Genomic DNA, 25698 nt, shown 5'->3' with positions numbered 1-25698 from the left:
CCAGTGTGACATATGTTCTATCGGCTACTTGTAGGAATTTATCCAATGATTGTCCTTCATGTGCTATTAATGTCAACTGTACTTGAGATGGAAGCTTTTGTCACCAGATATGTAGCAGCAGCTCATTATATATTACACTAAAGTCCATTATCACTCGTAGATGTCTCCAGAATTATGACGGGTTTCTGTCTGCACGTTTCGCCTGGTAAAGCATTTGTGAGAGCCTCTGTTCGGGTAGCTTCGGGCAGTGAGTGATTAACGAAGTCTTCAGGGCGTGATATTCTTGTTGATGGGGAATTGCCGGCATAAGTTGTTCACAGTCCTCTGTGATTCATAGTTGTGCGAAAATGCTTTCCAAGATCGCAAACCATATGTTCGGTTGTGGAGGCGTAAATGGAGGTGCCTGCAATTGTAGGCGCGGCGCAGTTGGCGCGGACGAATCTGCACGAGGAAAATTTTCGGCGCTGGTGTGCGCTCGCGGCGCTGTAGTTATCGCTGGAGTTTGTGATCACGTCATGTCCGTCTTGCTGTCGTTTCTCAGCGTCGACTGTTCTAAAATTTCAATATCTTGTTGCAGTTACAGGACCTCGTCACCAATGATTTGCAAAAAATTATTTGCGCCCTCCATGTTTAATGTATGTAATCCAAAAAAAAAAAAAATGTTGTTAGAACTTGTTTTCGGGGTCACCAATTATATAGGTCAGAAATCAAACCCAGATATACTTAAAGACATTTGACTATTATGAGTAACGTCGGAAGTACAGCTATAAACAAAAAATGAAAAACAAAAAATAAAATTCAAACTATCGAAATCAGCTACTCATTCAAGGGCAACAAACAATGCAGTTTTCTGGACGGTCTCTTGTTCCCACAATAGCATTTTTATACCGACAGATGTCGGGCGAGCAGTTGATTGGAACTTGTGTCATGTAAATATACCACATTTTCAGCGATTTGTTGCTTGCGCAGGCATGTGTGCAAATATTTGCGCAGACCGCTACTTGCGGTTGGTTAGGCGTTCAGATTGTGAGTGTAAAATATTGACAAACAGCGTAGCATTTTGTAACCACTGACATATCTGTAGTTATTAGTCTTTGACCTTGCAGACGGAATTTGTGTTTGTTTTGTACTGAATATTTTATGTTGCAGGAAAATGGCCAGGAAAGGTGGTAGGGTTTTATTGGGTTTCGAAGATGAGATAATCACAGAAAAACACAAGTCTTTTGTTAATTTTACAACAAATAAAATCGGTGGTAAACCGGTGCGTACCATCTTAATAAGTTCTGAAATTAATTTTAGTGAATACATACGTTGTTGGCTGGTGGTAATGAGATATTTAAGTACTGCGGTGATACGCAGTACTTGTCAAATGCGTTTTTTTTTTGTGAATATTATTTATGTTGTATATCATTGCGCAGTTTTGTTTTTTTCTCATAACTGTCAAAGGATCAGTTGCTTTAATGACCCTGGCACTTTGTCTCTGTGAATCTCCAGTGGAAATAACTGTCAAAGAATCAGTTACTTTAATGCCAGTGTCTCTTGTCTCTGTGAATCTTGAGTGAAATTATAATTTGTTTTACTTTAAGGATTGGCCATGCGATGGAATTCCGACTCCGTCGTGTCAGTTGTGTGGTCTCGTACTTCCACTGATCGTACAGATTTATGCTCCCCTCGAAAATTCTCCGTACCACAGAACTTTATATATTTTTGGTTGCATAAATCCAAACTGCTGGAATCAAAGCGAAAGGTGAGATATTTGTTATAGATGTACATTAGGTCATAATAGACATATTGACATCTAGAATTTCGGGTGGCTGGTAGATTTCCAAAGACTGGTGAACATGGGCGCGAAAGAAGACGAACTTACATCGTAATTTGTATTCTCAGCGTATGCGTGTCAAGTTTTGTTTTTACTTATGTCGCCTATATAAGGAGTAATTTTTCTTTTTATCGTTTTAAAGTACGCGCGTGATGAGTGTGTATAGAATACATTACTTCAAAAAGCAGAAAATATTGTATTTTTGTTGAAGATTACATTGAGGTTGTGATTTTTTGTATGTGTGAAAGGGACTTCTTTGTTGACAGACTCACCCTGTTGACATAGTCAATGTTGCATTTTCTGATTTTGTATATGGGAGTAATATCGTTTGAGTGGATATGATTTCTGCAAATATTTGTGAATATTGCAACACTGTGAAGGATAGATACACTTGACTGAAATGCCCTCTGTACAAAAATTAGGCGCACAACAATACACAAGTGTTTGGGATACAAAAGCGTATGGTACTTGATGTCAGACTTTGAAATTTCTGTGCCAGTCAACACCTCTGAATGTTGTGAAATGAAAACAAAGAAATTTTTTTAAAATGTGTTCCAAGGCACTTTCAGTCCACTTCAGCACTGATTGCTGGAGGGCAGTAGTGTACAAGTTGATGAGCGAAATTCCAAGCATATTTCATGTACTTCTCAGTCAGGCAAATGTGCAGACCAGGGAACCAACAGTACCTGTTGTTCACTATATCCATTGTGGAGGGACATTTGGTTGTTTGAAGAAAGACTTTAAACTTTCTTAACTCCTGTGGCCAGTCACGGCTCACCTTGAATGTGGCATGTGGAGTCGTCCAAAAATGAGGCAATCTCTCTTGCTCTTACCTCTCCTTGGTATTGCTATTCAGTTTATCTCATTATAAATAAGTTCTCTACCTGGTGACATCTCAAACTACCATACTAGATGTTTCTTCTTCTGGCACTTTAAAATGTAATGTACAGATTTTGGTCAGCATGATGGCAATTAACACAGTGTGATCACAATTCTGAGACAGATTCATTTGGGACTCTTCAAGAAACACTAAAAGTTCATCACTCAGCTTGCCAGTTATCATGTCCTGTGCCCATTGCAGTCTGAGAGGTTTGTGATTTAGTGTCAACAGAATCTGATGCAATTGTATATCTGTTACTAAACTCATCTGCAACATAATGTTGATACAGACAAGTCCACACCAGTGTTATATTCCATTGTTAAGCCAACATTAATGATGTAGATGTATGACCTTTACAAACTTGTGGACAAGGCTGCAGTTATACTGTATACTGGGCACATTGTACAGTCCAGGAGCCTCATCTATATATACTGGTTCCACAAGTAGATAGCAGGAAGCTCTATATGAACCAGAGTGGCATGGTGTGGCAATCAAAATTTTCAGTATTACTGATAATCGCAGTACCGCACATTGATTTTGAACTGTGATATCACGAACCCACACATAAATCCAAAACTCTGTATTGAAAGTTTCATTTGAGCTATATAGCTCAAATGAAGCCCACAATACCAGCAACTCCCACATACCTTCAGCACATTGAACACTAATTTCAGGTGAGGATGCCACCAAACCATAACTGTCACAAGTAACTAATCTCTAAACCTAATGAGGCCACATCCCATGAGATCCTCCAATATAAACTAATAAATGTGAAGTTCAACTACCAACTGAAAACTGAAAATGTGTAAAAAAAAAAAAAAAAAAAAAAAAGTACTTCAACAAAAATTTCAATACTCATATCTCAGAGAAAATTATATACATAAACAAACACACTACATTTCTTACATATATAAAGACCAAAAAACCATAAGAACATACTTGTCACTCAGTCAGCTAACAGATTAATTCACACACACACACACACACACACACACACACACACACACACACACACACACACACACACACACACACAACCATTACTAAGACCCACACCTCCCTAACCATAACTTCCCCCCCCCCCCTTTTTCCTCTTCCCACCAGCCAACTGATACCCATTCCCATCCAGTACCCACATAAAAACATACAAACAAAAATAATATTAAATTCAAACAAAACGCATTAACACAAGTGTAATTTTGTCCCCCTTGCCCTAAAAAGAAAGAGGGGGGAGGAGGGCACACTCCATTCCACAATGCCCCAATCCACATTAAACAATACCTTCCCTCTCACATGTTTAACTGCCTACCTTCGAAATGTACATTTTCCCCACAAGCTTCAAGAGACGTTGAAATACCATTTTCCAGCACTTTCTTTCCTCAGCAATGCTCATGAAGATGAAACCAGAATAGAATAGCACCTCTTCTCAATCTCTGTAACAGACTTCACAGTCCCCAATAACGCACTATGGTACCGGCACAGGCTCCCATTGCATGATCTTTAACCTTTATGCTATGGTTCACTGTTAAATGTCAAAAGCCCATAGTACCCAGATCCGTGGTTAAGAAAAAGTATCTGAAACAATAGTTAAATGCTGTTAAATATGTTCTTTTACTGAACCAACCTAAACCCATTTTGTACACTTCCCCACCACCCTAAAACCACGTCAGGGTACTTCCCCCCCCCCCCCCCACCAACCATGTTCCCCACAGGCCGATCACTCCTCCCATACTTAGTCTTTCCTAAGTGTGACTCACCAGTTTCTGCAGTGACCCCTCCCCCGCCCCCCTCCTCCAGGCCTCTCATAAAGATCACCCTATACTCTATAAACTGTGAAGGAATCTCATGAAAAAAGGAAACCAATCTCAGTTGTGCCTACCCCTGAAGCTCATCTCATGTGAAAAAAACCAGACAGACAAATGATAACACCAATAATAAGTTAGCAGAACAGTATCTGTTATGGCCAGGCTAGATTTCTTGAACCAGAAACCCAATCCCCAATAGACCTCTAAACGTTACCATGATGATGCTACCACATGTAGTGGTCCCAGGTTCAAGAAGCAGCAACTTTCTTGAATTTTGTCAGTTGGCTGCACTGATGAAAACTCTTGCTGTCCGGTGAAGCCAGATAACGTGGAAATTTTATAGTCGCAGCCATATTCTTGTCCATAGCTGCCACTACTAAATGACTTGAATTTAGTCATTAGATCCATGAAGAACACACACAATTAAATTCCACAGATGAGCAAATTTCAAATGACAAACTAACAGCTCGAAAACCGAAAACTAATTCATAGCCAGTAACTAACAAGATTAAAATATAAAATAACTTATGGACAAGTGAACGACTACCACCTCCGAAATCACCAATAAATCCAATGTCACAGTAAAGTCACTCACAAACAGATTATAAACGCAATCATCCTACACTATAGTGTACCACTGCTTACTCCAACATGTACTCTGCAAACAAATATCCATTACAAAGGTGTCACAGCACAATGACACAACACAACAAAGTTAAATTGGGCCAAAGGCACAACTTTTGGTTGACCCAAAATTTGTCAGGTCTGTTGTTCATCTTTTGAACTAGTCATTAATGATGCAGGGGTAATGACAATTTAGTTTCACAGTTCCCCTTCATTTGACATTCATTCAAATGTGACACTGAAATTTCCAGTCACTCGAAAAGGGTGCTTTTTGGTGTATGTGCACTCCATCTCTCTGTAATTTTCAGTTCTACACATCTATCAAGTTTGAGTTTATTTTGATCATTCTTGCCTGTGTTGCAATTTTCATAAAATTTGGTGTACATAGTTCTACTGCAAATTAAGAGTTGAGGATTAGATGTTTGCATAACAATATAGGCCTTAGATTCCCTTTTGAATGTCCTCTAGATAGTAGTTAGCAAGGAATAGTGAAGGCGAAAGGGAGCGAGAGGGCTTAACAACCCTTTGAGTTACAAAGTGTAATATTTCAGAACTTTACAATGTAAAGCATAACGTAGCCAAGGAAGAAGACACATGCCGAGAAGTTCATTAGTTGATTAGGTGATTGGAAGAAAATATTCCATCATATTCTGTTCATGGAGATTGCTTGAATACTTAGTCTGTAATAATTTTTATTGTATAATTGTTATTGGGTGTCATAGTGTATTCTTACCACACACAACATAGCACAAACTGGCTGGACAGTTTTATGTTATCTAAAGAGAGCTCTTTCATTTTTGTGTTTGAAGAGAACGACATATATTGTAGAATAAGTCTCATTCCTACAGTGTATTGCCCCGTAACTTCTATTTCTTATGTATGCAGCTGGATCTGTGTGCGTAGCCAAACAGTTGATACTGCTTCTGATCCTGGTGTTGCCTCACCGGCAGTCACTGTCAATACTGGAACTACTACTGACTGGTGCCAAGAGGCTGATGATTGGGATGATGACAACAATGTTAATAACAATGAAGAAAATGGTAATGTAATAGCTTGCATAAAAAATGTGGAGAGCTGTGAACATGTGCCAGATGATGATAATGAAATGGAAGATAATCAGTGTGACTTGAGAATGCAGCTTGGGAATCTGAACCTCGATGAAAGGAATGCCAATTGTGGAGAACTGAAGGGCGGAGCAGGAATTCAGGAAGGAGGAGCTGTTGGATGTCTCATTTCCCCAGCAGCTACAGCAGAGATTGAAGGAGATGAAGGTGAAGTGGTCAGCATCGATACACCGACAGCCCCTCAACATGACCTTATAGCATTGCTGCAAGAAACAGCACCTTTGCCAGCAGTTCTCAGAAACTCAAGTGAAGCAAGTGGACAACGAATGCCATCATCCTGTTCACTTGAATTTACTCCCTACTTCATAAGTGTTGATGAGGAGAATTTGGGTGGTTCGCCATCAATTACACCTCTTTCAGAACATGTCCGAGAATTGTTGCAAGAGTATCAGCAAAATAGTGAGGAAGGTTCATTTAGTCCAGAGCAAGAAAAAATGGTTTCCATGGGTCAAGGTGACCAGTTAACACAAGAAAAATATGAAAAAAGTATTCCAGCCCATGGCGATAAAATGTTCCATCAGTTCCTGCTTCGCATACAGCGTAATCCAGGTCAGATTATAAGGTAAGTTTTATTTGCTAAATGGCAAAAAATATAAAATGTCTCTTTGAAATTAGTCATTTTTAAGACTATGGATAAGTAAGCAATTTATCAACAGTCACTAGCCTGTTGCAATCCATATTTATCAGTTCTTACATGCCATCAAACTTTTTTTATAAAGCATGTACACAGTGGGTTCACATGTGGAGAAGTTACAGAAGTTTTGATAGAGGCATTGTGAAACTGGAAGTGGCGGGGCAGGGGGGGGGGGGGGGGGGGGGTCGAGGTAGTGGGAACGTAAACACTACTGGTTTTGTGAGAGAAAAGGTCAAGTTTGGCACTTCAGCCTGATGGGTGCAGAGGGGCCGCCATTCCTCTAGCACTGTGGACACAATGCTATCTTCAGTGAGTGTTTTGAGACAAGGTGTGGTCAATTCTACAGCAGAGTGTTGATTATCCAAACTAATTGAGGGACATGGGTGTTCAGAAAACAGGTTTATTTGGATAATCGAACTGTATACTTTTATTTACTAATTTACCCATTAAAAATTAAGTATATTTATAACAATGTTAATCTCTTTTATTATTACAAAGTCAAGTACAGTAAGAGTGTGTAGTACTGCCTAGTATACAAAAATATGTAATAGATATACATTTTGCATGTACAGTATGTATATATAGGAATAATTAAAAAAATCTAAGTATGGTCAGTCTAAGCAAGCCTACCAGCTTTCAAGCAGGTAAGTCATGCACTTTTTTTGGGGGGGGGGGGGGCAGATATCTGATAGTGGTCACTTTTATCTTGAGCTTCAAACCATCGGAAGACATTATGTGAACAAGTAAATGCTTCAGAAGCAGCCAGAATATTGTCACGTTCATTTTCTGGACCACTAGTTGACGAGATGCTGGCTGCTTCAGCTTTATCAGTGACAAGGTTTACAATTTCAATATCCTGCAAGATTTAGTGCCCTGTATCTGCATCATCAGCACTCATCTTTCTTGAGTGTCATGGCAATTGAGTTCTTTTTGCATATTGAACATTTTGGACACACCAATCTGTTCATCATTTTAAATTAGATTTTGAGGACTTTCCGCCATACCCAAAATTTTATTCCAGCCGTTTTTCAAATTCTGTTCTTTACACTATCCTATGCTGGTCTGATCATGTAGGGCACATTTCCCAAATCAGTATTTTTATTTCTTGACAGACTTCATTCTGCGTCCACTTCTCTTTCTGACAATAACAACACGAGAGTTCTTTTCTGTAAAACTGTTTGAACCTCTCTATAACATCTTGACCCAAGAGCTGTAATAATGAGGTTGTGCTAGATGAGAGGAATATCACTTTCATGAATGTGTCCTTTTCGATTAAGATCTCACGAGATGGATGAGTTTGTGTTGTCAAGGAGCAGTCATGTTTTTTCTCTTTTGCCATTCTTTAACTGATGAGCTTCACAATCTGTCAGATGCCTACTCAACCATGTCTATCAACTCTGTTCCACAACCAACAGCTCAGACTGTTTGCACATTGGCTGGAACTGGGTAGACCAGTTGGAATTCGACTCGACATTCTACTGAGGGACATCAACCAACCTCCTTCAGTCTGTGTTTCTAGAGCTTCATCTCGACTCCCTTGTGGCCCTATCCTGTGATGTGGATGGACCTCTTTTGCGGCCCCTAGAAGGATGCTGATCCCACCCTTCTACAACAACTGTTTTGTTTGATCCTCCACAGTTATTCTAATTACGTATCCATTTACGTGGACAGATCGAAAGTCAGCACCAGGGTTGGTTATGCTTTTGCACGTGCAAGGGGGCATGAGAAGCACTCTCTGCTGAGTGCCTGCAGTGCCTGGTTGCCATATCTCAGGTTTTGTGGTATGTTAAGTCCCTGACCACAACAAACTTTCTGATTTGTAGTGATTCCACGAGTTGCTTAAAAGTCATATCCCTGTGCTATGCCAAAAATCATTTGGTCACCAACTTCCAAGACCTATTGACATCTGTGCCTCTGCAAAGACAGTGACCATCATCTGGACACTGAGCCACATAGGCATTCCAGGAATTGAACTTGTCAACCTTCTAGCTAAAGACAACTACAGACTTCACAATACTGGGCACTGACTTATGATTACAACTTTGATGCAATACTGTGAGGGTCTGGGAATTGGAATGACAGGCTACTATGACCCAAAACAAGTTGAGGGCGATTAAAAGGTCCATTACTGTTTGGCATACATTTTTCCAGGCCTCTTGGAGACACACCAATGAGCTCCTTCTGCATTGGGAGGCTCGTCATCCTGTAGCTGTGGAGTCTACTGACTGTAGCACGTGTTCTTGTTGAGTGCATCTTGCTAGTTGGTGTGCAGCATGCTCTCAGCTTTACTACCTAACTACCTCAGATGCTTGCATATGATGACACAACCACTACGAAAATATTGCATTTCCTAAGGGGGAGGGGGGAGATTTTGCTCTAAACTATAATACTCCTCTACTTTCAGTGTTAGGGGTGGTTGTGAGGGGAAGAGCTCCCCCTGCAGCAGGTACCCCACATGCAGCCACAGGTTACCCTCCTACCTTGTTGTGCCTTGCAACACTCTTGTGCAAGATGCTGCCTGAGTTACCTCTTTGACTTGCTTATATAGTTGGAGCAGCCAAGTCCCCCTTGTTTTGATTTTTACCTTTTTACGTGTTTCACTCATGAAATGGTGGGACTAATGACCCAGTAGTTTGGTGCCTTTAAACACATAATCATCATAATAATGAATCCTGCCTCTCCCATTTTACACTACCATCCAACCATGATATCCCCACCTCTCACCTAACTATGACCTGGTCACATTCCAGGAGTTTCTTACTTCCAACTTGGGCTTACCATTCTTCCCCAAGTTCCTTCCTAAGAACACCAACATTTCAGAAGAAGAAAGGACAGCCATACGCAATCTCAAAAAATGTCCTGGCCTTATCATCCTACCTGCAAAGGTTCCACCACTGTCGTTATGAATCACAGTGACTGCCTGGTGGAAGGCCTCTGCCAGTTATCTGACACCTCCACCTGTAAACTCTTCCAGAGTGATCCTTTCACAGAAGTCCAACATAATGTCCAATCCTTGCTTTAAAGCATTAGCCCACGCCAGAAAGTATGCCATAAATCAATTCTGCTCCTCATTCCTGCATGCCTATCTTATGCAAACACCCTAAAAACAACAAACCCAACAATTCTGGACCCCTCATTGTATCTGGATATTGTGCTCCCACTGATGGAATTTCTGCTCTCATTTACGAACACCTCCAACCAATTGCCTGAAATCTAGCCTCCCACATCATAGATACCAACCACTTCCTTCACCGACTCTGGCACCATCTCCACTGCTATGCTTCCTCGATACCTATTTGTCACTGTTGATTCCACTTCCCTACACACGGACATCCCTCATGCCCAGTCTTATCCGTGTTGAATGCTACCTTTCCCAACGTCCTTCAGTCTCCAAACCCACTGCCTGATTCCTCGTACACTTTACTATCTTTCTCCTAACGCATAACTACTCCTTTGAAGGGAAGATATAAAAACAAATGTGTGACACATCATGAAACTAGTATGGCTTCCTCCTAAGCCAACCAGTTTATGGGCCATCTAGAGGAAACCTTCCTAGCATCCAAAAACCCCAAACCCCTGGTCCTGTTCAGGTTCATTGATGATATCTACATGATATGGACCCAGGGCTAGGACACCCTTACCACCATTCCTTCACAACCTCAACACATTCCTCACATTCTCTTCACTTTGTTCTCCGCAACCCAGCATGGCACCTTCCCCAGTGTTGACCACCTCTTCTCTGATGGCCTCAACAACACCTCTGTCCACATATAATCTGCCAACCATTTACAGTACCTACATTCTGACAGCTGTCATCCATTCCACACCAAAATAATCCCTCCCATAAAGCTTGGCCACCCGGGAACAGCATGCCCAGTGACGAGAAGTCACTTGCCCAGTACACTGAAGATCTCATGAAGGCCTTCACAGACCCACTATTCCCAAGACCTAGTCCAACAGATTTCCTGTGCCATATCCCCCACCCCAGTACTCCAATTACTGCCAAGAACCAGCTGCAAAGGAGTGCCCTTTCATCATCCAATACCATCCTGGACAGAAACTACTGGAGCTTCCCACCCCTCCTGAAAAGGGTGTTCTGTCACCCAACTTCCACATCATCCTTGTCCATCCTCATGCCACTCGCAATCCCAGCCCCTTGCCAAGGGGATCATATCACTGTGGAAGGCCGAGGTGAAAGACTTGTCCAATTCACCTACCAACTCAACCCCCCCCCCCCCCTGCCCCCCCCCCCCTGCCCCCCCCCCCCCCCCACACACACACACACACAGCCACTTCCTATTCCAGTCCTGTCACTTGCTTATCCTGTCTCATCTGCGGCAGGGCAACCTTTGAAAACTGCCATGTTATGTACCAGCTCTTCTGCATTCATCGATCAGTTTTCATATTGGTATGACTAACAACCAGCTATCCATTAGGATGAATGGCATCCATCATATTGTGTCCAAGAGCAAATTGTATTACTCTGTGGCACAACCTGCAGCTGTATCTAACATACTTGATTTCAATGATTGCTTCACAACCTGGACTATTTTTGTCCTCCCCTCCACCACCAGCTTTTTCGCACTGCGCAGATGGGTGTTACTGTTAGAACACATTCTCCATCTCTGAAATCATCCTCAACTCAACTTATGGTAAACTGCTATCACACCCTCCACCCAACTTTTTCTACCCCATCTGTCCTGTCAGCTCCTCACAATGCACCTCCCCTCACTCTCATTGTGCGCTGCTTTCTGCCAGCACAACCACCAGTCTTCTACCCTCTTCTGCTCCTCTTCTTTCAGCTCCCCCATTCTCCTCTCCCCTACTACTCTCCCTCCTCTATAGCCTACCAACACTGTTTCTGCAGTCCTTACCTACTGCCTCTAGTCCCTGCATGCTCTGCCACCCACTGCCAAATCCTCTGTCTCCCATCTGTACCGTGGTATCCCTTCCCCGCCGCATCCATTCAGTGTGTTTCTGTTGCAGTCTGGCCAGAGTGGTTGGAGGTAGCTGTCGTGTGACAACTGCTTGCTTGTGTGAATGTGTGTGCATTTCTCTTTTCCGAAGAAGGCCTTGGGCGAAAGCTTATATGTAACAGTCTTTTTGTCATGCGTGTCTGCAACTCCACATGCCATCTTTACCGTGAGTAGCAATCTATACTTTTCATAATATTTATTACTTTAAAAATTGCTTGATAAATATTAATTCTTTTGTCTTCCCCCATTAAACCAACTATACAGGAATCACAAGCACACAAGCACTACTCATAAATAGGCTGCCACTGTTGCTTACATGCAACTGTTTGCTTTAAGTCTACCGAAAAATCAGAAATTAAATTTTAACTGAGCCAAGAATACTCTGGGTTTATTGCATTCCACATCTTTTTTTGTGGAAAACAACATTTAAAGAAGAAGGCAAGAGAATACTGTTTCAAATAGGATCATGCCCAGAATTGGTTGTAATTTGTTCATAGATGCTAATTTTTCCAATGGAATACAATGAAAGTGTGGTCACATTCCTCTGTTAACAATAGATTAGGCAGTCCACTTAAGAAGGTTCTGTGGATTCTATTTATTTTTAGAGCAATCCTTTTAGTGAAAACAAGACAAAAAAGTTAGTAGATCATGTTACCCTCTTCTAGATCAGTTCCTTGCATTGTACTCGTGTTAATTGTGGTGATCAGAGGTTGGAGATTGCCACCAGCCTGGAAAGGTTCTGGTAGTGAAATTGTTACTAGAATGTAAAGGTAGGCATGCAATCTGATCAATCTGCTAATTGACTTTTGATACCACTTTATGTAGTCTTAGCTCCACAGTTGTTTGTAACTTATGTTCAGTGATATGCCTCATTGTGAGCAAGTTTTAATCATAATTTTGTTCTGTATTGCATGTACGACTACCAAAACCTCAACCACATTGGAAACAGTTACTATCCATCTACATAAAGACACTGACTGTCTTTGATACAGTTGCTTCTAGTTGCTACATTCCACCAACTGGCTCCCATAACAAATTAGTAAGGTCACCCATGTTGCCACACTTTTAGTGAATTGCACAGAGAAGTAAGTAATACACTGTTCAGCATTATCAAAAACAGTCTTCACTGTAATAACAAGCAAGAATCATAGTGCACTTGGTATGGTTACCAACTCCCAAACATTTTGCACTTTGGTGTTTTCATAAATCTTATAGTCAAGTATGACTGGCATTGTAGGTATTAGGTCTGCATTCACTGGTTTTGAAGCATAGAGAGATCAAGACTTAAGTCACTAGGTTGTACTTCATATGTGAAGTTACTATTTCTACTTGGAAAAACATGTTGCACAAATTCTTTTCATGGTTTGTCAAACAATGAATGTAAGTGTGTAGCCCTGTTAACATGGCTGTTGTCATCCACGACATAATCTGGAAGAAAGAGCAACACCTAACACAAAAATGTTGACATTAACTTCCTGGTTCATGTTCATAGTAACCTGAATGAATGGGCCTAAACCATGGTATGAAAAAACACCACCAAAGCCTCACAGATCCACCTGCAGTGTGAACCACACACTGTAGATTAAATGCCATTAGTACACTTGATCGCTGCATCATTCGGAGACTACCAAAATTGTGATCCGTTGTAGCACATTGCATCATTCGGAGACTACCAAAATTGTGATCCGTTGTAGCACATTGCATCATTCGGAGACTACCAAAATTGTGATCCGTTGGAGCACATTACATGCCTCTAGTCAATTACTACAGGGTAGGCCAAATAAAAGTGGCTTGGAGAACTGAGTTCCAGGATACAAATAAACGTAGCAGAGGACTGGAAATACGGTACTAACCTCACTATAGCAGATGTTGAAAGTGACCACTATTCATCTCTTGGCACTTTTTGTCTCTGGTCAGCAAGTTGCTGAAGGCAAATCGAAACTGGGCTGGAATTGCTTCAAACTCATCCAAAATGTTCTACTGCAATTCTTGAAGACTATGAGGGTGGTTGTGATACACCTTAGGCTTCAGGACTCCCCACACAAAGTAATTGCACACTGACAGATCATGTGACGTGGGTGGCCAGCTGGGGCCATGACCTTTGCTAACGACTGTCAGGCATGAAGATTGTGTAAATGTGCTCCAAGGTTTGGCTGTATGTAAGGGCAGTTGCTCCATCCTGTTGAAAGTAACTGTAGATCTTTTCCTCCTGTGTTAATGCTGCCACAAATGGTTTCAAAATGTTGGCAATGCAATGTGCTGAAGTCAGTGTCCGATGAAACAAGATGGGAACAATAATGTGCTGTGCAGACACTGCACACCAAACCCAACCTTATGATCATGTCATGGTGTTTTGTGGAAGTTATACAGATTCTCTGGTGCCCAGAGCCTGTGATTCTGTGAGCTGAAATAACCATTCAGGTGAAACTGGGCTTCTTGCGGCATAAAGAACAAATCCCTATCCAAGCCATTCATTATCTCAGTGAACAGCCACTCACAAAACTGGAGGTGCTGAGGAGCTTATGCTAGTTTTAATGCGTGAACAACAGACACTCAGTACGGATGCATGTGTAGGTGCAGGTAGAGTATTCATCCACATGATCGACTTGATACTCCAGTCTCTTGTGAGATGCGTTGGGTTGATTTTGTGGGACTCTGAAGGGTATTTTCTGCTGAACTACAGCCACATTTTCTGATGTGTGGGCACATTTTTCAATGTTTTTTGACTTGTTCAAAACAGATCTTGTCTGACACCATTTTCAGACTAAGGATTGTGTGGCATTCTTTGCTAGCACTTTGACACCATTAAACTTCTCAGCAACAACTGACCGCACTGTTTCCATGACTTTGTTGTCATGTAACTTTCACACTGAACACCCGTTGCTCCACTGTGATTACCATCATCTCCTCTGCACTGCACCACTCATGCTGACAAAGCCGCTACTGTGCTCTGAACCAGTGTGGAAATCACATGGTGAGTGTACATGTGATGGTTTTGGTTACATGCATACATTCATGTCCAATCGTCTCCACTCATCTGGGCCACTTTTATTTGCCCCACACTGTATCTTATTTGTTGTTTTGGCCATAAAAAACTTGCAGCTTTATGTGCTGCAACGAGCAATGGCATTTTGCCTAACTCCAAATGCCAATTGCATGCAATTTCCTTCTCAATTGTTCATTTGGAAACTGATTTAGATGGATGTATATTCACTGGTAACAGAAATTATCTTAGTTTCTAAACCAATTATCACTGACACGGTGTGACATTTGTCTCCAGTCTCTGTCAGTTATGTACATGTTACATGCTTGTGAATGGTATACAATTCCATGTAGACAAGTTGCACAGTCTGCATTGATACACTATCAAATTGGGCAACTTCTTTCACTGTGTGTTTATGTACCTGCCTAAACAGGGTAGCTCCATTCAGCCATTGTATCAGGTCTTGAAGTCCACCCATTTGCCTGCACACCTCCAATACAACCAACTGGCACCCCCCCCCCCCCCTTCCCCCCAATTAACTACCATGACTTGCAGCATAAGAGATGGAGGGTTACAAAACTGCCAGGTACACCCAACTGTACAGCATTCCAAAGGAACCAGTGCACATTTTTAAGGATGATGAAACATTTTGTCTGATGAGCTAATAAAACTTGATAAACAGGAGGAAGAATGGATGTTTAAATGTTTTTTACTCTTAAAACTGTAGTAGTATTACAAATTCAACCAACACGCAGAACTGTGTCCAGTGAATACTATGGTACAGCAACATTGTGCTGTCACATTCTAGTGTTGTTTGTACTGGAGTGCTGATTGTTCAAAATTGCTGCTGATTGAGAATTTTAGTTCCAAGGAGCCAATTGTCGGGATAGAATTCCACAGACAAGAGTGAGACCTGCATGACCTGTGGTGCTCGTAATAATAATTTTCCTTTGCAGAAGAAATCTACGTTACATTTGACAACAAGTCCGTTCTTTCCCTTGCCCCGAGGTTCTTTTTATTAGCTAATGTGGCACAATTAAAATCCACAACTTTAATTTCAAGGGACACAGTTCAGCTCAAGAGCTACCAGTCATGGATGTTGCTTCCCACACTCTGTGTAAACATGGAGGGCAGCTCGGATAGTTTCTTACACGAAGCAATCATGACACTCTTATTAAAGAGATAAAGTTCTCAGTTTTAATCATATAGAAACAGTTAAATATTAATTACTGTAGACATTACAATTTTATATTTTTTTAAACTTACAGGTATTGCCGAGAAGGTGGTGGGCCATTATTGCTGCAGCCAATGAATGAATCGCCAGCAAGGTGTTCACATTGTCTTGGTGATATGATGTTTGAGCTGCAGCTGCTACCTACACTGATTCCTCGACTACGTTTAACAGTAGCTTGTTCAGGAGAAGGTGTGTCTTCAAGTTCCCATGTAGAATATGGAACTGTGCTTATATTTACGTGTCGTCGCAGTTGCTGGTCCGCTGGAGACTCATTCCGCAGTGAGCGCATCATTGTTCAGTCTGAAAATGTCATTTAGGAAAACAGGTTTAGCACTGTATAGTTTTGACAGGCATTCTTTTATCTTTACACTTTGAGAGGTGAGGAATACCTTTGCCAGACAGTGTTTTCCAGTCCTTCTCAATGAACCTAGTCTACATAATAATTCTTTATCCATTATTTGTCATTGGGTGTAATCTGTTGCCATATGAAGCTGACTTTACTCTTTCTTTTTTTCCCTAGATAAGTGATATCATGATATTTAATGTCCAGTAAAGTTTTCAGAAACAGTGGCTCATATACTCTCTGATGATGCAGCTGGGAGAGTAAGGGCAAAGTGAAGCATGTCAGTGCAAGAGCCTGATATTGAGATCTCAGACTGGAAGGTATAAACAGAGATAATACCGACACAAATATTGGTAAAAAGTATGTGCTACTACCTTTTAGTTGGATGGGGTGGTTAAAAGTGTGTATTTCTGGATGTGACTGTTTTGTCATATCCATATACTGTATTTGTTTTAAAGGATCTGTCAGCACACAAGTTTTTACTTGTGCTTTGGTTTTTTCAATCCAAGTGAACTCTAAATCTAGTCCAAGTGAACTCTAAATCTAGCACACTTCAGCCTTTTGATTAGCTTGTTCACTCACAAAAAGTACTGTTTTAAAATGACATTATTATTGAAGTTTTTACATAAGAAATGCATATTGGAATGTGTTCCCACAACTTAAAAGTAGATGAAGTATCCAAAATAGTGTCTTTATTGCTGTTTGCTTGTAGTGTGTCCCATTTTTCCTTCTTCTTCTTCTTCTTCTTCTTTTGTAATCTGTAGATTCCAGATCTGTAAATTTCAGGATACTTGTACAATTAATGTATTATTAGTATTTATAGTACAGTGTTATGGATTCTAATTATTGTCAGAATGAGATTTTCTTTATGTTGTTGTGTTTGTTTGAAAGGTCATTTTAAAAAGAAATGAAGAACTGGACATTCATGCGATTTTGCTATTATGTGAGCTGTGTGAATTTTTTTTAACCAGCAAATAGCAATAAATGTACTGTAGCTTAATACATAATTAGTTTATTCATCTGTTTCAACAGTTCTGGCACTGACTCACTTGTCCAGCTGCATGTAAAATACTTTTCAAGAAATAGAACAAGATTTCATGAGAGGTTTTTTCTTTAGAATTTTTTTCTCAGATGGATTAATAATGTTTAAACATCTAGGTATTTCATTCTGCAACATATTCATGTATTAGTAATGATCAACAGAAGTCAGTTTATATTTATAAAGCTTAAAATTCGTTAGGAAAGAAAAAATGTATATTTAGACTTGCTAGAGTACCTGTTCTCCATTTTATTGAATGGTAGCTAGAATTTAATGTTTTACTGACTGAATGGGTGGATTTTTGTCTGATGTCAATCCCTCCACATAATTGAAGGGCTTAAGAAAGTTTGTAAATAAATTGTAAAAGTGTTCATTGTATTATCTTGAGGATAATAGACTCGAAAAGCTACCTGAAGGAAGAAATCAGTAATGCACCAAACTTGAATGAACAAATTCAAGTGCTGCACTGATGGACAATGGGAACTTAAGTGCATTAGAAAAATAATGATTTTAGTGCACAAAATTTTTCCACGAGCTTCAGAATGATCCTTGATGACTTGTCAAATATTGCTTGACAACTGTAAAAGTGCTCAACCTGTTGTAACTATACTGTGATGTATAATAAACATCTAGGGAGCGTAAGAAACACGTCTAGTCAAAAAAAACCTAGATCGTACTGCAAAAGGATCATTGTGGGAGGAGCTATATTGATAAACTATGAATTTTATGTATGTAACTATAATATACTAGACAAGTAGAAGGCCCTTTGGCACATGAAAGTGATAGTGAAATTGGTAATTTATGAAAGTATACCAAAAAATATTATTATATAGCAGAAACAATAATATTTATCTTTTTAATTGAAATAATAATAATAACCTGTAATCAGACATTGTTGCTCATATTGAAAGTTGTTGGATACAGAATTCTAACATTTTGTTTGCATTGCTCTGATACATGTTACCAATACATTAGTTTTAATAGGACTTGTTTGACATTATGTGTTGGCATCTTATTTTAGTTGCAGCACAGATGTTAAGACTTTTGCTTTTGTGTGGAACTAATCATTCCAGTTTTTATAGGTATGCACAATCACATGAAGATCAGATATTTTTAACAATTTCGTGTGTGGATGGTTGGGGAGGGAGGAAGAGTTAAATAGTTTCTCTTTTAAACCCCACTACTCAAATCTCTCTTATAGTTGTTGATATGAAATACTTTAATTACTCTCTGTTTTGTACAATTTGACACAATTAGTAGATATCTGGTTGTCTTTTAAAGAAAAGACATTACAATTTGTTTGAACATATCTAAAACAAGATTTTATTTCTTGGTAGTTATGGAATCTTTATGATCATTGCATAGATGGTTTTATTTTTGATGTGGTTTAAGAGATGTTACCATAATTGTCTTCTTTATCAGTAGTGAGTTCGTATCATGGAAAATAAAAATTTAAAGACTGCAACATTTTTCATGTTTAGTAAATACAATGCTCTTCACGGTGATACTGATCATCACAATGTTTGTTTCACATTTTGGCTTCCTTTTCTATGTCGTAGTACTAAGCTTTACTTTCAGTGCCATATAACATTTATAAGTAGAAATATTTTATCCAGGAAACTAATTTAACTGTTTTTGTAAATTCAGTGCTTGTGATAGTGGTCTTCTGTCTTGCTTCAGCAAATGTCTGTCACTACTCCTGATGCAGTAAATGAAAAGGTCTAGATTTAAAAGGGGAGTATCTGTAAGTTTTCTTTAAATAAAATCTTAGTGTAAAATTTTAATTTGTGTGGCAGTACTGACTGAGTCAAGTCTTTTGTATGACAGCTGGCATGCTCGCAGTTTCTCGCGCATATTTATTGATAACATGCTGATGAAATTTGTCACCTGTAAGCAGCAAGAATGAGATATTACTTTGCAGATCAGATCTATATTTTATTCTTTTAAAGCATTTCATAGTTACGCAATAATTTGTCAAACATCATACTTACCACCCTCTTTGTGACTTAATAGTAGAAGTTAGATAGTTGTTAACATAGTATTTAACGTGGTGAGTGGTAGCGAGAAAAGTTAAGATTGTGGTTAGGTTAATTAAACACTGTAAGAATTGGAGACTGTAAGTGACTGCAGGACAAAAAGTATAAATAGCATAGATTTTTTAAATAAACACTCCAAATACCATATGAAAATGAAACTAAAATTTTTATTCGGGTTTAAATGCGTGTGTTTGCTAATGATTGAAACACCAGTAATTGAGCAGTCCTAGAAGGAAAATAAAAATGTGAAATGATTGGAAACAGGAGTCTTAAGACATTATAACTAAAATTACAGAACATGCAGTGCACATTGTTGAACTAATAGCGGTATGGGTGTGTGTAGCTCCTACATATGTTTTGTTGTGCGGCCTGAAACACTAATCATCATCATCCTACATATTTTGTCTCAGATGCTCAACTTGTATAATTTAAAATGTCACACCTTCGCCTTAAATAATGTCTCGTAATCTACATTTATGATTTCTTACTTGATGAGTCTGTTTTTTACCGCTCTGTATCTCAATTTTACTCTGCACATTAGCAGTCATTTGTAATGCACAACTGATTTATGTCCACAACATCCAGTACAGTTTCTTTCTTGGTTGATGAAGTTTAGTGAATTTCATTTTTAGTTCCATTTGGTCCTTGTCAAGTCCAGTTCTGTTTTCTTTTACAGTAATGTGTTAAGGACAAACATATTCATCTTCTCAACAAATTCTCCAAGTCTATGACCTGTGTCAGTTCTAGTATCATCCACAAAGTTGCCGACTGAAGAATCATTTTTTAAATTTTTATGTTGTTCTTACATACGCTCTAATTTGAATTCTATTTGGTCTTCATTTTTACTGCACTTCTGACAACCATATTATATCCTATTTGATATCATTTACTTTTCTTCCAGCTATCTTCATTTCCTAAAGTTTTGCCATTTATTGTTCTTAATATACAGTGAAAAATCAGTTAAAAGCCCAAAAATAGTTATCATTAAAAACTTTTTTATATTGAGAATTATGTAGATGTTGGAGAACAGCTTTCGGTCTTTGTAGCTCAAAACAGTTTTTTTTTAGGTGGAACTAACCCAGAATCATCACCTAAAACCATTTTTTTTATGGCCTGAGTATGTTGACTAACTGAGAAAATATTATTTCCTTAGGGGGAGAAGAACATATTCATATACTAATACAATATAACAGCAAGGTTTAGTGGCTATCAGTAGTAACTTTAAACAGATAATATGCATTACTGTAGTAGTGTACTCCTAACTGTAAAAAACCAAATGAGGTGGCACAGTGATTACCACATTGTTGTTGTTGTTGTTGTTGTTGTCTTCAGTCCAGAGACTGCTTTGATGCAGCTCTCCATGCTACTCTATCCATCCTTTTCATCTCCGAATAACTACTGCAACCTACATCATTCTGAATCTGCTTAGTGTATTCATCTCTTGGTCTCCCTCTACGATTTTTACCCTCCACGCTTCCCTCCAATTCTAAATTGGCGGTCCCTTGATGCCTCAGAACATTTCCTGTCTTCTAGTCATGTTGTGCCACAAATTCGGCTTTTCCCCAATTCTATTCAATACCTCGTCATTAGTTACGTGATCTACCCATCTGATCTTCAGCATTATTCTTCATCACCACATTTCCAAAACATCTATTCTCGTCTTGTGTAAACTATTTATCATTCATGTTTCACTTCCATACATGACTACACACCATACAAATACTTTCAGAACAGACTTCCTGACACTTAAATCTATACTCATTGTTAACAAATTTCTCTTCTTCAGAAACACTTTCTTTGGCATTGCCAGTCTGCATTTTATATCTTTTCTCCTTCGACCATCAGCAGTTATTTTTCTCCCCAAAAAGCAAAACTCATTTACTACTTTAAGTGTCTAATTTCCTAATCTAATTCCTTCAGCATCAACTGATTTAATAAGACTACATACCATTGTCCTCATTTTGCTTTTGTTGATGTTCATCTTATATCCTCCTTTCAAGGCACTGTCCATTCAACTGCTCTTCTAGGTCCTTTGCTGTCTCTGACAGAATTGCAATGTCATCAGCAAATCTCAAAGTATTTATTTCTTCTCCATGGATTTTAATTCCTACTCCAAATTTTTCTTTTGTTTCTTTTACTGTTTGCTCAGTATACAGCTTGAATAATGTCGGGGATACGCTAGAACCCTGCCTCACTCCCTTCCCAACCACTGCTTCCCTTTTGTGCCCCTTGGCTCTTGTAACTGCCATCTAGTTTCTGTACAAATTGTAAATAGCCTTTTGCTCCCTGTATTTGACAGCTGCCATCTTCAGAATTTGAAAGGGAGTATTCCAGTGAACGTTGTCAAAAGCTAGAAATGTCAGTTTGCCTTTCCTGAACCTATTCTCTAAGATAAGTCGTAGGATCAGTATTGCCTCACGTGTTCCAATATTTCTATGGAATCCAAACTGGTCTTCCCTGAGATCAGCTCCTACCAGTTTTTCCATGTGTCTGTAAAGAATTCGTATTAGTGTTTTGCAGCCGTGACTTATTGAACTGATGGTTCAGTAATTTTCACAGCTGTCACCACCTGCTTTCTTTGGGATTGGAATATAATATTCTTCTTGAAGTCTGGGGGCATTTCCCCTGTCTCATACATGTAGCTCACCAGGCGGAAGAGTTTTGTCTAGGCTGGCTCTCCCAAGGCTATCAGTAGTTCTAATGGAATGTTGTCTACTCCTGGGGTCTTTTTTCGACAGGTCTTTCAGTGGTATGTCAAATTCTTCACACAGTATCATATCTCCCTTCTCATCTTCAACTACGTCCTCTTCCATTTCCATAATATTGCCCTCAAGTGCATTGTCCTTGTATAGACCCTCTATATACTCCTTCCACTTTTCTGTTTTCCTGTCTTTGCATAGGACTGTTTTTCCATCTGAGCTTTTGATATTCATACAGGTGGTTCTCTTTCCTCTAAAGGTCTCTTTAATTTTTCCCTGAGGCAATATCTATCTTACCCCCTAGTGATACATGCTTTTATATCCTTACATTTGCCCTCTAGCCATCCCTGCTTAGGCATTTTGCTGTCGATCTCATTTTGGAGATGTATGTATTCCTTTTTGCCTGATTCATTTACTGCATATTTATATTTTCTCTTTTCATCAACTAAATTCAGTATCTCTTCTGTTACCCACGGATTTGCACTAGCTCTCGTCCTTGTATCTACATGATCTTCTGCTGCCTTCACTATTTCATCTCTCACGGTTACCAATTCTTCTTCTAGTGTATTTCTTTCCCCTGTTCTTGTCAGTCTTTACCTAATGCTCTCTCTGAAACTATCTACAGCCTCTGTTTCTTTCAGTTTATCCAGGTCCCATCTCCGTAAATTCCCACCTTTTTGCAGTTTCTTCAGTTTTAAACTGCAGTTCATAACCAATAGATTGCGGTCAGAGTCTACATCTGCCCCTGGAAAACCTAGTTCCCGAATCTCTGTCTTGTCTTACCATTATATAATCTATCTGAAACCCTCCAGTGTCTCCAGTCCTCTTTCATGTATACTTATTCTTAAGTGATTCTTGAACAAACTGTTAGCTATGATTAAGTTATGCTCTGTGCAAAATTCTACTTGGTGGCTTCCTCTTTCATTCCTTGCCCCATTCCATATTTACCTAATACTTTTCCTTCTCCTCCTTTCCCTACTATCAAATTCCAGTCCCCCATGATTATTAAATTTTCGTCTCCCTTCACTATCTGAATAATTTCTTTAATTGCATCATACATTTCTTCAATCTTTCCCTCAACTGTGGAACTAATTGGCATATAGACTTGAACTACTGCACTAAGCATGGGTTTTGTGTCCATCTTGGCTACAATAATATGCTCACTATGCTGTTGGTAGTAGCTTATCTGCATACCTATTTTTTATTCATTATTAAACCTACCCTTGCATTACCCTTATTTGATTTTGTATTTATAACCCTGTATTCACCTGACCAGAAGTCTTGTTCCTCCTGCCCCAAACTTCACTAATTTCCACTATATCTAACTTTATCCTATCCCTTTTTAAATTTTCTAACCTGCGTATGTGATTAAGGGATCAGACATTCCATATTCCAGTCTGTAAAATGCCAGTTTTGGTTCTCCTGATAATGATGTTTTCCTGAGTAGTCCCCGCCCAGGTATCCGAATAGGGGACTATTTTACCTTGCTAATATTTTACCCAAGAGGATGCCATCATCATTTAACCATACAGTAAAGCTGCATGCCCTCAGAAACATAATGGCTGTGGTTTCCCCTTGCTTTCAGCCGTTCGCAGTACCAGCACAGCAAAGTCAGTTTGGTTGATGTTACAAGGTACTGCAAAGGCTGCTGCCCCTCTTCAGGAACCACACGTTTGTCTGACGTCTCAACAGATGCCCCTCCATTGTGTTTGCACCTATGGTACGGCTATCTGCGTGCTGAAGCATGCAAGCCTCTCCATCATGGCAAGGTTCATGGTTCATTACCACACTGGTCTCAAATTCGAGAGGAAGATGGTTCAAGTCCCCAACTAGCCATCCATTTTTAGGTTTCTCATGATTTCTGTAAATTGCTTAAGGCAAATCTTGAGATGGTTTCTTTGAAAGCGCATGGCTGATTTTCTTCCGCCTCCTTCCCTGAACTTGTGCTCAGTCTCTAATGAATGTTGATGGAATGTTAAACCCTAACCTTTCTTTATACTAACTCTCTAATCCATTTCTCCCATAAATAGACAATTTCTTTTCTTCATTCTTTATCCTTTTAGTCAATTGCTCTCTTTAGAATGTTACATACTCCGGAATCTTAGAATCTGTGATACTGAATTGTTATATTTAAGTCCTGTACTTGTCATACAACGTCATTTTGAGCTAGCTAAAAGTTTTGCATGTTTGTTCCGTTCTGTACCATGATTTTAATTTCAGTGAAGATGAACTATTTTATTATCCACACAAATAATATATTCTTTTGTTTTAGAGTTACTTTTTCTTCACATCCTGTTCTGTACTTATAATATCTTTTGTTTTCTCTAAATTACTTATCAGTATTTTGGTAACCCAGAACAACAGGTGAAAAACACTGCTGTAATTTTTCAAATCTGTTAATTAAAATCAATGCTAAAAATGTTGTTAGCCTGTCGTATTTACATAATTATGCAAAGTGAGTACTGAACATACTTAAAAAAAATTAATACCTGTGATAAAATTGGATTGTTTGACATAGTTTAGTCTGTAACTCTCTTTGGTAAATCTTACCTCTGTTCCAATGTAAAGCTTGTTAATCAATGCATTTTGTAAGAGACAGGCATATTATTTATTTGTAAAGGATAAAGAGTAAAACAAATAGTTTATAATATTCTGATCAAAGTCTATGTTAAAAATTATTATTAATAAATTGTTTACATTTCATGCTCTGTTGATTAAATGTTAATGTAAGTTTGAGAGATGAACTTACAGACATTTCCCTTTCTTGAAGTAGTTGTAACTAGGCAACAGACAGTGAATATGCTGTTTAATTTTAAATTGTAAAGAAAGAAAAGGGAAAAGTAAGTTTTGTTCCAGTTTACTATTGTACATGAGAATGTAAATGATTCACACATTGTCCAATACTCCCCCCAAAATGTAACATGGTGTATTGTAGTTTGTATTCAGTGTTTTTCTTATTTTACTTAATACCTGTTGTGTTTCAGTGACTTAAGGGACCATTTACTTTGTTTTGTTTGCATCCAGGCGTACAATGATCTCCAAAGTATTTTATTGTTTTGTGTAAGTAAATTGCCTGATGTACATTGTTGTATTTGTTTTGTGAAATCATTTCTAGTCACTATGTTCCATGTATATTTATTTTTTGATGATATTTCCATTTTATGTTTATATATAAAAAATATTGTACAGAACATTTAATTGTGAATTTCAGTGCAATAAATTACTTCATGATCCATATCTACCCTACTTATAATTGTAATTAAATCCTCTTCAACAGAAATTGCATACTGAGTAATTTGTCATACTCTGATCACCATAAAACATAACACTCAGCCAGTGTGTCCCATTCACATATAGACTGAGAGAAAAGTTACTGTCTACATGTACTAATATGTACTCTAATCTGTCATCTTATTATCATGGTGCCAATGTCGATAATCTAAAAGAGATTAATACCAGTTCTTTAAATTTATCTGACTGTACTCTGCAAGAACAATGGTGC

At 38.9% G+C, this 25698-nt stretch overlaps 1 protein-coding gene across 1 annotated transcript; it reads left to right on the top strand.

Moving 5' to 3' along the window:
- The first annotated feature begins 904 nt into the window (after positions 1–904).
- LOC126267254 (programmed cell death protein 2-like) lies at positions 905–25433 on the top strand. Its single transcript, XM_049972290.1, has 5 exons — positions 905–1026; positions 1150–1261; positions 1587–1747; positions 6014–6814; positions 16114–25433. The coding sequence occupies exons 2-5, from the start codon at positions 1154–1156 to the stop codon at positions 16394–16396; spliced, it is 1353 nt and encodes a 450-aa protein (XP_049828247.1). The 5' UTR covers positions 905–1026; positions 1150–1153; the 3' UTR covers positions 16397–25433.
- The last annotated feature ends 265 nt before the right edge of the window (positions 25434–25698 follow it).

Source organism: Schistocerca gregaria, chromosome 1, assembly GCF_023897955.1.
Source record: "Schistocerca gregaria isolate iqSchGreg1 chromosome 1, iqSchGreg1.2, whole genome shotgun sequence".
In the NCBI taxonomy this organism is placed as follows: Eukaryota; Metazoa; Arthropoda; class Insecta; order Orthoptera; family Acrididae; genus Schistocerca; species Schistocerca gregaria.
Note: the sequence above shows the minus strand (reverse complement) of the source record. Positions and strands in the feature narration are given on the sequence as shown.

What these genes read in the sequence shown, in the direction of transcription:
- LOC126267254 (XM_049972290.1), top strand. Translation starts at nt 1,154, where the DNA reads ATGGCCAGGAAAGGTGGTAGGGTTTTATTGGGTTTCGAAGATGAGATA. An exon ending in TGCTGGAATCAAAGCGAAAG is followed by an intron (nt 1,748 to 6,013) that starts GTGAGATATTTG and finishes TTATGTATGCAG; the next exon opens with CTGGATCTGTGTGCGTAGCC. An exon ending in AATCCAGGTCAGATTATAAG is followed by an intron (nt 6,815 to 16,113) that starts GTAAGTTTTATT and finishes TTAAACTTACAG; the next exon opens with GTATTGCCGAGAAGGTGGTG.